Source organism: Epargyreus clarus, unplaced genomic scaffold (genome assembly GCF_041222505.1).
Source record: "Epargyreus clarus isolate Ecla_fem2 unplaced genomic scaffold, WU_Ecla_fem_2.2 ptg000023l, whole genome shotgun sequence".
NCBI lineage: Eukaryota > Metazoa > Arthropoda > Insecta > Lepidoptera > Hesperiidae > Epargyreus > Epargyreus clarus.
Genome location: NW_027332230.1, coordinates 9,211,751 through 9,227,046, shown reverse-complemented (window position 1 = coordinate 9,227,046; position 15,296 = coordinate 9,211,751). Strand labels below are relative to the sequence as shown.

The window sequence follows — 15,296 nt, the reverse complement described above, 5'->3', positions numbered from 1 at the left end:
CCTTCCACTCCATATAAGAAAAATACATGTTTACTTTTTGTCGTGGCAAATAAATTGCTGCTGCACAAGATAAGATAATATGATTTAAAAGTTTAGTTACAGGTATTTAAAAAAATATAACATATTATAGTGAAGTGATTATCATCTCGTAAGGTTCATTATAAACATTAAAAACCTGCTTTTCAGTTTTGAAATCTGTAAGGAAATCAATTAAACTTCTTAATAGCAAATGTATCTCACTGGTACACTGGCGGATCTAGGGGATGGTGGCTAAGTGGTACAAACCCTCAAAATCTACACACATGATGATGAGTCTATCCTTTACATGTGGTGTTACAAAATCAGAAATAGACGGACCATTTTTTCTCGTCTAATTATTTGATAAGCATCCTTTATGCTTCTTCTCCATAACGAAACACCTTGTGAAGTGGTGGTAATTGTATTGACATTTAAAAAGTGCTGTGTAAAGAACCTATTTTGAATTAAAAAAATGATTTGATTTGATGTAGCCTGGATCCACGAATGTATGATACAACTTATTTCATTACACTTAAAATTACATAAAAACATACAAAATCTGGTAAAAAATCAACTATATCTAAGCATTTCATTGCATATGTTATTGTCCTGCGTACCTACTGACGGCGGCTTCAAATATGGTCATGTATAGCAACGAAAATATGAACACAGCAAAAAACTAAACGAGTATGATGATAGTATACTCAATACAGTTCACATGATGTCAATGCTGTGAATTTTCTTTGAATAATGTGAATAAATGTGTATAAAAGGAACATCTATTGGCGAAGTCGAAAGCGGCAAAGTGATTGAATTTTAATGGCATGTCTTATGAGGAATAAGTGTGATTATATTTTCTAAGTAAACTACCGTATGACTTTGGAATGCAGCCTAATGTAGGTGTCACATCCGATCGATCAAAACCACAATAACATTTCTGCCTTGGGGAAACATGTGTTGTTCTCCACTACAGAGACGATTTCTAACCTCCGGATAGGCCTGATTTGGGGGTCTGGAGGTCTTGAAAGCGCGGAGGCCGCTAATTATTTTCCGGATAAAGGAACATTTTATTCCGACAAGTTCAAAAATTGACGCTGTTCGAAAAATTAGGAAAGTTTCTGTTCCCTACAAATTTGGATTTCTTTTTCATTATTTTCATTGTGTGGGCCCCAAGGTAGTAATGACGCCGGCCCTCCCTCAAATCCGGTCCCGCCAGATCACGGAAACCCTCATGATAATTACCATTTGGTTTCAGCTAAGTATAGCTATCCAAGACCACGTCGGAAGTTGTGCAACATGACATAATTCGTGACATACGGCAAGTTATGAGCGTTTCCATTGTAACAAATCAATTCTGCTGTTTCCCAAGCAGTAATGTTTAGTGAAAATAAATGGTACATATAAAATCAACGAAATATGAATTACGACAGCAACAAATAACTGATGATGGTTCGCAATTAAATTTAATACACTGAACCCTAATTATCTCTGAAACGCATTAGCGTCACTGCCAAATGGATATTCTGGATGTGTGTAGCAAGGTCGAATGTTATGAAATATGTTACACCCACTTCTAACATTTGTTAGTTGTAAATTTTCGAATGCTTTCATTGATTTATCATCGACTCAGGGGTCGTCCATAGGTCAACAAATGTATGGGGAGGGGAAAACAAAATGTGAAGTGGCATAGAGGAAAGAAGACTATTAAAAGGCCCCTCCTATAATAGTAAAATGGGAGGTTACGTATTTTTAACCAATTAAAAAATAATGTAACTACTAAGAATTAAATTGCAAATGAGCGTACATTTGCAACATTTGCAACAATATGAAGGGGATTTCAAAAGGACATGAGATACGAGAAAGGGGTAAAAAATATATAAAACTCATATGACGTAGATTGGATGACCCCTTATAACCTTTTTATTTTAAGACTAGGATAACATACTTATACTTATGACGGTTTCCACTTGGCGCTTGTGCTTTGTGCCAGTATAGGTGATGAGTAAAGAGAAGAGTAGCTTACTTACATATATTGTGCGTCTCCACAGACTAATTTGTCTTAGAATAAAACAAACTTATTTATATAAAACATTGGTAAGATTTCATTACAAAAAATAGCCTTTTAGTATGTATTAAAGTAAAGAGAAGAGAGATAGATGGAAGTCCATGTTTCTATGGTGTAGAGGTATGTATCTTTTAGAGTATACACGCAGTAAGAGAGCAAGTACAAGAGCAATTATCATATATTTTAGAAATTAAGAGTGATACTGTTAAATCGATATGTCAAGTGAAGAACCGCCATTACATTCATTTCAAACTTAATAACTTACTTAATAATATATTATAAAGGCATACATATCACACAATTACTACTCTACGCGCAAATTAAGAACTAACTGGATAACGAATGCTTATAAAAACATTATGGTCATATCATGTTATAATAATACTTCAATTAAATTGCAGATAATAACGGTTAATTATAATATACACTATTATAATGATCTAACGTATCATTGGACTAGGACAACAATATCAAAATGTAATTAATAAACCGTTTAGAAATAATTAACATAAACACTTTTTAACTTAATAATAAGCACCTTACATTTAATACTTAATGTTTGTCTTTTATTGACTTATATTGAGGGTGCTAGGAACAGAGTGGCCTAAGTGCATTTAAATGACTTTTCACCTATATGTATTTTCGTAATTCAAAAATGTTTCTCGTTTTTACTTTTACTCCATATTTTAAATCATGTTTTTGTAGTTAAGCTACTCTGGTTCTACCAGCCTCAATTGTAATTGCGCTAAACAATTTGTTAAGCGTCTCTTTATTGTAGGGTAGGGGTAAGAAGCTAGAAAAAACTAGAGATACAATAGAGAAATAGCGCAGAATGACAGATATAATATATAATGCGATTTGACGTGATGATATGTGACAAGTGTTTATACGCATGATTGACAATGTGGCGCGCGCGCCGAGAGAATTCTTATACGATACATTATTATGACTTGGCACTACCTTTAGTTTATTTGCGTGTGCCTAGCCAAGCGGTGATACACTAACACATAGATAGTTGAAAAGTTCACTACAATAAATAGTCAATAACACATAGAAGTTTTAAAACGTTTAGGTAAAGCTAGTCTAAATGAATTAGTGAATGAAAGATGATGAAATTCATGAATGAACGTCCTCGATTCGTACGCATTTATTTTATAACTATTGCCAGGTCTTTTTGGTGTTATTAATATCCCTAGATTTTTATTTTATTTAGGTGAGATCGGGCTTAAAATGTCAAGATTTATTCAATATGAGCTTCGAAATACGTACAGAATATCCCATATTTGAAATCAAAATATAGCTAGATTCGAATCAAATCTGAGAACTTCTCAATAGTTTGTTCGTAATCAAACGAAATTACGAATTTTCATATTCCCAAATTATTTTATGGTAGAGAGACTATCAAAACGAATGTGGTGATACATTCTTGAGCCTGAGCTGAATGTTAGAAATTGATCACTGTATTCTTTCCATGACATGAATTAATGAAAAACGCATGATCAGAATATAGAATACTTCTACACAATCAATACTAATAAAACTACAATTTAATCTTTACGAATCCTACTAATATGATTAACTAATGAGAATTTAATTTTATCTTTATTAAGACGAGTATTCAATACAGATTGAAAGTAGCACCAATCTTCTTACGCCCGTTATTCACAACATAATTAATCTTTCCGAATTTTTGACCGCCAAAGATATAAATTTAACAATTTCTGCCTACTACATCTATACTAATATTATAAAGAGGAAAACTTTGATTGTTTGTTGGATTGTAATGAATAGGCTCAAAAACTACTGGACCGATTTTAAAAATTCTTTCACCATTCGAAAGCTACATTATCCACGTAACATAGTCTATATTTTATATGAAATATATTTGATAAATAGATTTTGGCAGGTCAGCTAGTTATGAATAAAGGGCGTAAGCTTACTTCCGGTAGTTCACACTAATCCATTAATATTTCAACCCATTAGACCATCAATAGACTGCAAATAAATTATTTAAAGACTATTCGATTATTTCAGAACTATTATGACTAATATTGATTAAAAGCTGATACATTTCGAATAAAATTGAATATAGATAATATACGAGAATTATGAGCGTTCAACATCTACAATTTTTTTTTGTTTTTTTTTGGTTCTTTGACAAGATTAAGAGTAGACATTTAATAATTCTATGTTAATATGTTTGATTATTTCATATTGGAATGTTGAAATCTATATTTTGATAAATTTTCAAAGTCAACCTCTAAATATATAATTAGTAGGAAGTACGAAGTATAAGAAAAAAATAAAAATAAATATATTAAATATTGGTAGGTTTTGTAGGTATACTAACTAAAATATAACACAAAAGTGTGTTAAATCAAGTTTTTAAAATATTTCAAAATATATTTTTTGGTAGGTAACAACTAGATAACTAATCTAACATTTAACATCTATGTGACATGATATTTTTTATTCTTTTTTTGTACTTTTTCTCGGATGACAATAACATGAAGATAAATAGCATGAACGTTTTAGTTTATGTAATGCGAATAATATTTTTGTAATGTTAAGTTTGAAAACCGTCATTTTAATTCCCATTTACCGTATCGGTTACCTCAATACCTTGATATATAACGCATTCATTTTCATAAGACATAAAAAGGATAGAAAGATAGATTTAAAAAAAATGTAAGAAACACAGAAACTAACTAAAGTAAATTTAACATTTTTACCCTTTCATCCTTAGCTTGCTTATTTCTTAAAATAGTCAAATAACAAAACTCAAAAGAAACGAAACGGAATAAAAAAAAAAATAATAATAAGAAATTTAATCTTATTTAATAAACGAAAGCTTACTTCAACCTCATTCTCAACAGACCAACAACAGATCGTACCACACAACGGTAAGTGAGGTAACACAGACCGAACGTGACGCTCCCTATGATAGAAGCACTCAGTACTGCCGTGTATGGGTTCGGTGGCGCAATCGGCTCCACTGGCTTCGGGCTCCTATCCTGTATCTGTAAAAATATATTTAATTTGGTATAGTCCGCGCCAAACTGCTAGTCCGCTCTGAAGTTGTTGCGAGCAGGTGTAGTCATACAATTTGCTATGGCGACGCGATTCATTTATATGTTTGGAGTGGACTAGCTATTTTACGCGGACTATAAATAATGTGATATAACGCATAGGTCCGTATCAGGCATTTTTAGTTCTGTCGTCATCAACCCATTATTGTCCCACTGCTGGGCACGTGTCTCGTCTTAGAATGAGAAGAATTAGGCCATAGTCCACGCTGTCTAAGTGCGTATTGGTAGACTTCACATACCTTTGCGATTTTTTTTTATAAATCTCTCAGGTATGCAGGTTTCCTCACGATGTTTTCCTTCACCGCTTTAAGTAAGTGAGAATAAATTTCTAATACGCACATAACTTTGAAAAATCAGAGGTTCTTGCCTGGGATTTGAACCTCAGACCCCTCGTTCGAGAGGCCGAGTTTCTTAACTATCACTGCTTTTTAGTTTATTTTAGTTCTGTACCCAAAGTAAAAACGGAACCCTATTACTCCCCTCCCCTGTCTATCTGTCACAGGGCTCTATCTCTTGAGCCGTAATACTGTTTATATTGTATTTCTTATCATAGCAACCATTGAAGTTAATGCATCGTGAAAAATTTAACGTGCCGAAAATAACTGTTTTTGCTATGGGACCGCTACTCATTATCAAGTTTTTTATTTTAGTATTTATTGTTATAGCGGCTGCACCGTAGCACATACTCTGTAAATATTCCAAGTGTCAATCTATTACGGTTTACGATATCTGTGACAGACGGACAGACAGCGGAGTTTTAGTAACAGGACTCCATTTTTACTCTATTGCGTATGGAATCCAAAAAGAAAAACTTACAATTTTAATTAACTTCTCCATCTCCAAAATCTCCTTTCTCATCTTGTTGATGTTATAAATCCATTTCTTGATAGTATCGGCCATTTCAGTTAAGTATTTATCATCGGACTCCGATATTTGGCGCTGAAGTTTCTTGAACTCCCGTGCCACATACAGCACTGACGCGTTCAAAACGTAAACTTGCATCAGAGTATTTCCCGTAATTTCAAGACAGTCCAAAACACTGTAAAAGAAACATATGCACGATTTCATAAAAGGATTCATATTCAAATAGTTATTCGACTACTAATATAATCTTTATATATATATTTCTTATGTGCGTGTGTATGTCACTGAACTCCTCCTAAACGACTGGACTGATTTTGATGAAATTTGTTGTGTGTGTTCAAGGGGACTTGAGAATGGTTTAGATTCACAATTTAGTCCGTGGGAAAAGGTTTTTTTAATTATTTTTTAATTCGTAAGTAGTTGTTGATTTTGGAATGTTTGACATTGGATTCAACAGACTTCGCTACCATCGCAGGATCAAATAATAAAAAATAATAATTTTTAATGATACTTTTTCCCAACAGTTGGCGCTGCGATCGAATTGGAAAAAATATTTTGTTATAATTGAGTTATTTTCGAACACGTGCTGAATCAAATATTCAATCCTCTTGATTGAATATTTGATTAGTCGAATAGACTATTAGTCGAATAGAATATTTGAATAGTCTATATATAAAAATCCACCCCTACGGGAGTAAAGTAGGACTCAATTTTGTATTTGCCTTTCAAAGTCAAACATTTTTTTTCAAAATCAACCCCTAGGAGGTTGAAATTTTGTTTTAAAATCAGTTAGTTTTGAAATTGATGTTATAGATAGATAAAAATCGTGGTTTTTGGAAATCAAGTTCTAGGAAGACTCGTAGGCCGCAGGTATTTAATCGTGTTTGCAAATTCCATCTCTAAATATAACGGGCTAAAATGGCGGTAAGTGAGAGTTTGTTTTATTATTACATTTTATAGTTTGCAGGAAAATGCTCGTAAAATATACTACACGACCTCTTAATCGGAGGGTTCGAGGTATGAATTAGCAAAAATTAATATATTAAAAAATCGTCATATATTTCGAATGCACTTTTTATGTTTTACCAACATTTATTTTATGCACATCATTGTAAATACTTATTTACTTCCACAATTGGTTATATGGTCATACAGAGAGATGAGTAAACAATATTTAGTTTTCCATTTCAGTCTAAATGGAAAACTAAATATTGTTTAGGAACGAACATTCGCTCCCAACATGTCATACTGCCATAAATATTGCTCCAATAATTTCTCCATTTTCAATTAAATAGGTAATAATTAATAAAATAATCGACATAGTAAATAACATAAAATTCTCTCCCCTATAGTTATACTGTAGTATGAATTGTTTGATATTTTGTACAAATATGATAATTCATAAAATAAGTCATATCTTTTTTTATACTAGTAATATAAGGAGTTTATGAAAAAGGATGGATGATGTTTGTTATTCTATCATACAAAAACTTTTAATCAGATTTGGATGAAATTTACTAAACATATAGTTTAAGACCTGGAGTAGCACATAGAACACTTTTTACCGTGGTACACGAAGCGGAATCGCGGGCAAAAGCTAGTCGAATATAATATGCTCACCTAAAGTCGACGTTTTGACTAGCATAGAGTCCTGCCACAGCTTTTAACTTCCAATTTCTTAAATGGAAAGAACGTATGCCTAGCTTCATGCGACGTCTTTCAAATTGCAACTTGATGCCCATTTTAATCATGTCCTTTTCTTCCAGGAGCAGTAGCTTTCCCAAATCGACACCGTGGTTCAAAAGGAGAGATGTTAAGTGTTCACAATTCATTCCATACAACATATTTACCATCTCTTCCTTGTAAAGCATTCTAAAAATAATTTAAATTTTTAATAAAAATGTTTATACATAAAATAAGTACATATAAGCCAGTAGCTGGTTGTAGATGTAATTTATTTATTTAAAAATAAATAAACTGATTATTTATGGTGCAGATCCATTATTATTTTTTAGATATTACTATTTCCTTGGAGGTGCCAGAATATTAATATATCATATGTGGATCATAATTAAAGTAGAATGGATTTAATTTATAGATCTAAATTGAAAAAACTTGAAAAGTACCGATCCAATTCAGTTATACTTAAAAGAAACAAATGACAACCCTTATACTTTCTTTATCAGAGATTCTTTCAATGTGTCCATTGAAGATTTGTGACTTCTGTAGTTCGACTTCGGTGGCACCACTACCAAACTTATTTCTATCTAATAACAGCAGTTTTAAGGATGTAGTATAGGAGACATATTTTGGCGGCAGTAGCCACTAATCATCAGGTGGACTGCATGCTCGTCTGCTACTCCTATATAACAAAAAAAAACATTAGTTTGAATACTATGTAGAATAGAAACTTGTATACGTACTTATGATCGCTTCTCAATCCAGGGTAATATTCAAACCAATCTTCTGGATCCGAACATACAATATGATGACTTTGTATAGTTTGTTTTGTAAAGTGGGGTTCGAGCATTAGCACGATTCCTTTGTTGTCTGTCGCTTCGGCAATGTCTAACACGGTCCGATTGTATCGATCTACTTCGGTAATCCTAGCGCCTATTGATATAAGATGTTCCACAAATATGGCGCGCCGGTTGTAGACTGCCCAGAACATTGCCTGCAATATAATTTATAATACGTTTAAATGTATGTTATACCTACGTAGTGAGTGCTTTAGACCAGACTTTAGACCGGGTAATCCGGCAATCGTTTTGCAAGGCGCTGTCTGATCAACGACTCTGTTGTTTTATTATAGAGTACTGCCGACTCTCGAAGCTCGGATTTGTATGAAAAAGGATCTCTTAATCTGAAAAAAAAATAAAACCACCCATTCGCGTAACCATTATAGTCTGCACCAAACTTCCAGTCCGCTCTGAATTTATTGCGCGCAGGTTTAGTTAGCATAATATTAGGAAAACTTGCCAGGAATTTATTAAACACAAACGTTTATAAACCGAGAACATTTTACTTCACAATTTTACTTTACAAAGTTAACAAAATAACAATTAAGCACACAAATTATATATTCGACAACAAAAGTGGCAGAGTAACGTTCTTTACAATAGTCGGAAAATAACTGCCCAGAAGGCGATCTACAGTGGCTTTTTACACGTCCCTTTTTAGTTAATACCCTCATTTTACAATAAAATTTTCGATCTTCTGACGTTCCTAACAATAATATACTCTGTAACGTAAGGGCACACTATCGCAGCTATGTACCCGTGGGCAAGAGCGGGCAGCGGATGGGTGCCAGGGGGTCCCGCGCTGACTCGTCCCGCTAATATCTGCAATTTGCTATTGTGACACAACTCGTTTCTATATTCGAAGCGGACTAGCAGTTTGGCGCGAACTATACAATAATACATTGTATACATTGACGAATATTACGCTTGTCGGATAAGAGAGGTCGCCGGTTAAGAATTAAAGATAGCGGATCCGCTGATCTACTGTGCTTAATGTGACTATCAGAATGTCTATCCAAGGTTGTATTTTATTCTACAGAAGTAATATTTGTGCTTGAGTAAACATCAAAAATTTGCGCTCGCAGCTTCACTCAATAGAGAGCCATCCTTAGAAGTCTAAGTTAGCAGTGACAACTTACTATCAGGTGGAATGAGCATGCCATGTGTCGCTTCAATCTCTTAAAAAAAACAAAGAAAATTGAAGTTTTCTTACCGTCCAGCCTTGGCGATCGCGCATCTCAATATTAGCGTTCCTTTCTAACATTATTTTCACCAAACCGGTGCGGCCGCTTTCAACAGCTCGCATTAGCGGTGTGATGCCATATCTGTCTCCCAAATTGAGTATGGCACCATGGTCCATTAACTTCCCAGCAATATAACTGAGTTCATCGTCTGTCGCAAAGCTATTCATGCTCAATAACATTAAGGGGGTTGTAGACTCTGAAATTTTTAAAGAGAACACCTTATTTGTTGTAGTTACGTAGAGGTTTTCTTTTGAGAGTTCAACAACTACCTAGAGATACTGTACCATTTTCAATTACATTGTTACGACAAAACTACACAATCATCCTTCTCTGAAAATTGTCTGTTTATGAATATGGTTCAAATATGCATAAGGATTGGCAAATTTGGAACATGATTTTACTTAAATTAAATTTAAATTTAGAGCTTTATTTAGCTTATTCTTAAGATTTATTTACATCCCTGTACATGTGTACAATACTTATACACATCCCTTAGTAGGCACTTCGAAATCAAATAATAAATTTTCGGGGTGTTGTCTCTGCATTATTATAAATTACAATTTTTATTTACGCAATGACATCATAAATTAAAAGCGCGAAATATAAAATGGTAAATTACAAGTCATTACTCGCATACTTTACGGTTTTATTAAATTGAAATAAAAATTCTAGTAATACTTTGATTGTTTTAAAACACTTTTTACAAAAGGAATTAAAGCACAATTTACATCTAATATGTTTACTGCACAATGAGCCACTTGTGGAAGATTAATAGAATGTCTTACCAGCATGAGCATTGGGATCTGCATTCCTTTCGAGCAGATAATCCGCCATTGCTGGTCGGCCGTGGAAACAGGTGTACATGAGCGGTGTCCAACCATTATCAAATATGAAGTTTGCATCACTATTTAGTTCTGAAAAACATATAAGACAAGTTTTTTCATTCAAAGATATACGTATGAAAAAAACATGTTAATTAAAAAAAAAAAGTGTTTATTAAATTGCTTAAGACAATGTTTTATAATAATTGCATTAGCTTGTATAGCATTGCTCGCAGTTCCTTACTTATAAAACAATGGCAAAATTTACAAATCATTGAATTTAAAATAAAAACTTAGAAAAAAATTTAGTCTATCAGAATCTGATAATAAATATGGATAGTGAAGTACTTAAATGTTCTTAAGCTGTTTAACTTTTATATTTAAAACTTGAAACATGAGACATTCACTATTATATAGTATTAAGTTAAATATAACGACCTCACAATAAGTTAGGATTTAATTTTTTTATGACCATGTATTCCAACTTTTTCATCAGATACATTGTAATAATTCCCGCTATTTTAAGAAATTCTACCTAAAAGTACCTACTGCTACTAGGGCATCAGATTCTGGTACACTCCAATCATATAAAACAACTACAATTGAAACGCATAGCATACCCTCTTTGAATATGGTTTCAAATTCAGGGAATTTTTCTTGTATCACAATTGATTGATAACGTTCCTTAACCGTAATAACCCTTACTGGTAATTTGATCTGAAATATTTTATTTAATTATTCCAATGTTATACAACTTATAATTTTCTATGATATTTAGGTAACATAGTACTGATAATTTTCAGCATTTTCACAACCATTCTAACTGTTCGAACATGCAAATATGAATGAAAATAAAGAAAATAGACTTGTACAAATTCATTTCAATTGGTTTTTATTATTAAACCAGTATTAGGTTAAAGTTTTATAATAAATCAGATTATGTCTGGGTCACTTAGTCCCTTTTTACTAGTATTTATAATTTAAAAAAACATCAATTTAAATTGTGTTGCACGATTTCATAAAAAGGTACATATAAAAACGAAATTATGATTATATAATTGCTAATTGTATTTTGAAATATTGCAAAACCTAATCATTTAACACAGATGTTAAAATAAAGCAATGAGCTTATTATTTTTTTCTAGACTAGTCCTTATTATGTTTTTCTAAAAATTTGGAAAAAATCTGCACTGCACGCATTAGTTGTTTGATATATCATGTGTCATCATATTGGTATCTGAAGGGTCATGGTCACAATTGATGGTCTAACTCAGTTGGATAGTACATTTTAGCAGATAGAGCCCCATTGTTTTCAACTGAAGTAAAGACAGGGGCCCATATTCATAATAGGTACCCATATTAGTGTTATTAAAAATGTCAAAATATTTTATTTCAATTTTATTAATTTGTAGAAACAATGACTGACACTTTTGAAAATTTACAGAAACAGTTGAGACTGTATTTAAGTGTATTTATAAATAAATATGGTATTATTAATTATTATTTAGATATTTAGTATGTATGAAATTTTGTAGTATTTTTAAATTACAAAGTTGATTAAATTTTATAGTTGCCGTAAGTATATGTATAATCGATAAAGAGGAGTCATGCAACTCACACAAGCTGCATGTGACCCACAGCTGGTCTAGTTTCATATCTCAATTTTCTTGTGTTAATAATTGAAAGTGCTTATTAATTTGTACTAATGGGGAATCAATTACTGCCTAGAGGAGTCAAGATGCAAATGTATAAGTTTACTAATAAGTGAAAATGTAAATATACTTTGCTATTCTTTTAACTAAATATCATCGCAAGCCAATAGCACGGCGGCAATAGACAGTAAAAATATTAGTTTTAAGAAGTGAAAATGGTTTTGAAATGTTCTGTCTTTAATTTTATATTGTGTAATTATGAATTTGCAGGTATATTACTGTGAAAATTAACACAACCTTACAGTTCATACAATATTTACAATTTTGATAAATGTGCTTTGTAACATTAAGATTTTTTAATGTTCTTTCGGTAATTAGATCCAGAAAGATCAACAAGTATCAAAATAAATATGGATAGAAGTCAGTTTCATTCCTTTGGAACTTAAACAAACAGCAAATATAACAGAACTTAATGCGTATTACCCCTTTCTGCCGACCTCCGCCCAGCGCCGGTATTGATCTAAATCCCCGTATTATTAACAAGCAAATCATTTTTACCTAGTCTTATGCTCGAAAAGTAGTAAATAAAGTTCGTTTAAATAAAAAAATCATATAAAAACGTGAGTTTTCATTGAAAATATAGGTAGACGGCATACGCAAGTCGTGTTCAAAAGCTGTGTAATGGCCGGCAAATCAATACTACTGCATTATAGATGTTTCCACTGCATACAGATATAGTAACTGACCGGTTCAAAGGAAAAATCGCCGTCGTCCGAATCCGAATCGTCTGAATAACCTGCTGGTCGGTAATTCGTTACACTTTCGCTGGGATCCATTTTTATTAGCGGCTTAAAAGCTTATTATCATTTAAATTATAGGTCACAACACATTTTCCATGTATCGCATTTGTACACTGACTGATAACTGATAGCTAAGTGAGTTGACACAATTTATAACTGACAAGTGACACTGACGACTGCTGGAGTTGCCATTTTGATGTTAAGTTATGGAGCTTAATCAAATGGCTAGGCAAATTTTTAGAATAATTTTAGAATTTGATATTGTCATGATTCTATCACAATAAATGAAAATACATAATATTTTTTTATTTTAATTATAAAATAATTACACTTGGCAATTGGCTACTTGACACTTTTTGGGAAACTGTTTTAATGAATTCATATACGTATTATATATGCCTTTCATTGATCATTTTTTCGAAAAAAGGGCTATTTATTAATAAAAAACATATTTTTATTACGGTAAACGGAACGTTACGCCAAAACAGGCGGTCAAGTGTCATTTCGTAGCGTGACGTCAACACATTGAAAATATAGAAATAAACTTCGACGCTACACATACTTCAGGGGAAATCTTGGGAATTATTTAACTTTTATTAGTACAATTGCAAGAATGTCAAATTACAAGGCGTGTGCAGTGACGATGTGTTCAAGTACGATCGCTAAATATCCTAACAAATTTGCTTATATAAGTTCCTAAACCCAAATCTCATAAACGTTAAAGAACTTGCAGATTCTTATATGTTTAAATCCTCTGTTTGCAAGCAATGACATTTTATACTATCTATGTAAGAGAAGTATTATTGAAAAAAAGGAATAAATTTAGTAACTCTCGAGTGATTCGTCAATTCCAAATCATTGGAACGGGACGTAATCAAAACAAAACAGCAAGTGGAAGTATTCATATATTTAATATATTATATAGATGTCTATGATAAGAATAGAATTATAAGACGTCTATGAGAATTCTATTTTAAGGGCCCATTCTGTAATTAATAGGACACAATTAAAATATTTCATGACTGTGTTATTATAGATGGTGCATGTGCACTGATTAAGTTACATGACTGTATAATTAAAAATACATGATTTGCTAATATTAGTATTTTATTAACCGATTTCTTTGTTTACTTGGTTTATATGGTTCTATTAGTGAGTACACACAGTAGAACTTTTGTATATATTTATCATATGTTACAGTTACAATAATTACTACAGATCACCTAAGCTAAATTTTTGTGCTGCTTGCGTGTCTGCTTTTCTTCATTACTAAAATTATTTTCCGTAACAAATGGATATATATTTTTATCACTGTCATTTTCAGAATTAAATTGCAATGCAATAATAGGAACTGTATGGTCATTTTTCTTCCTTCATCTTGTTGGGTAGGTTACGCAAGTAAAGAAGTACTATTTCCCGTGTACTTTACTTTATGTATTTCAGACTGGTGCCCACTTTCGAAACTTTTGGCTCCTCACATTGATGTACCTTGTGTTCAGGACAACTTTTACTTTTCATGAAACACAAACTTGCCTTCCTCTTAAACTGCACATACTCTATAACGTCGTCACTATACGATTGTCGGGAAGATCTGTAAATATAAATATAACCAATTAATAACCTTAAAACAGTTCACATAAGAATATAAGTATATTTAAAAAAATCTTAATAATCACTTGAAGACAACCTTTCTTCTGTCTGAAGTCAGTTAAGAAATGTTTTAATTGTCCGATATGATTAAATGTAAATATAAAGAATGTTTTACTTACGTTGTTTATTTGATATTTCCATAGGTTATCTCACGGAAGTTTTTGTATCCATTTTGATTTATTGCACTGCATATATGGAGATTCTTTAAGCAGGTTCACGCTATCAGCTTTAATATAGTATGGCTTCATTTCGGTTCACAACATATTATAAATTCAACCAACTCTAACAGCAAACGATTTAATTATTATTTGTCTTGTTCTTGTTTGGTTTCGATGTAGTGACGTCACATGACATTTGAGGCAGCACTGTCGCCGTTTTGGGATTTAAAATCCACAGATAAAAAATCGAAAATTTCTTTTTAAAAATTAAAATACTTAGAACGTATTAAAAAATAAACGAAATACTGCATAATTTATGTTTACTTATAAGCTATCATATCCAACATATTTCATATTTTATTGTTATAACTGTCAAGTACCCAATTTGTAAAGCGGCAGGTTATTCAAATGTCAAA

At 32.2% G+C, this 15,296-nt stretch overlaps 1 protein-coding gene across 3 annotated transcripts in view; it reads right to left on the bottom strand.

The window, feature by feature from the left end:
- Gasz (ankyrin repeat, SAM and basic leucine zipper domain-containing protein 1) overlaps window positions 1-13,207 on the bottom strand; it is a 204,145-nt gene extending 190,938 nt beyond the window's left edge. Inside the window, exons 1-8 of one of the 3 annotated variants that reach the window (XM_073085343.1) lie at window positions 13,019-13,207; window positions 11,241-11,337; window positions 10,585-10,713; window positions 9,769-9,995; window positions 8,460-8,710; window positions 7,657-7,908; window positions 5,989-6,211; window positions 4,946-5,103 (exon numbers count right to left, since the gene is read on the bottom strand). In XM_073085343.1, the coding sequence (XP_072941444.1) occupies window positions 4,946-5,103; window positions 5,989-6,211; window positions 7,657-7,908; window positions 8,460-8,710; window positions 9,769-9,995; window positions 10,585-10,713; window positions 11,241-11,337; window positions 13,019-13,108 (1,427 nt within the window). In that variant the 5' untranslated portion in view covers window positions 13,109-13,207. Of the gene's footprint in view, window positions 1-4,902; window positions 5,104-5,988; window positions 6,212-7,656; window positions 7,909-8,459; window positions 8,711-9,768; window positions 9,996-10,584; window positions 10,714-11,240; window positions 11,338-13,018 lie in introns of those variants that run through there. The other 2 variants (XM_073085344.1, XM_073085346.1) reach the window with 2 other exon arrangements.
- Window positions 13,208-15,296: the final 2,089 nt, after the last annotated feature.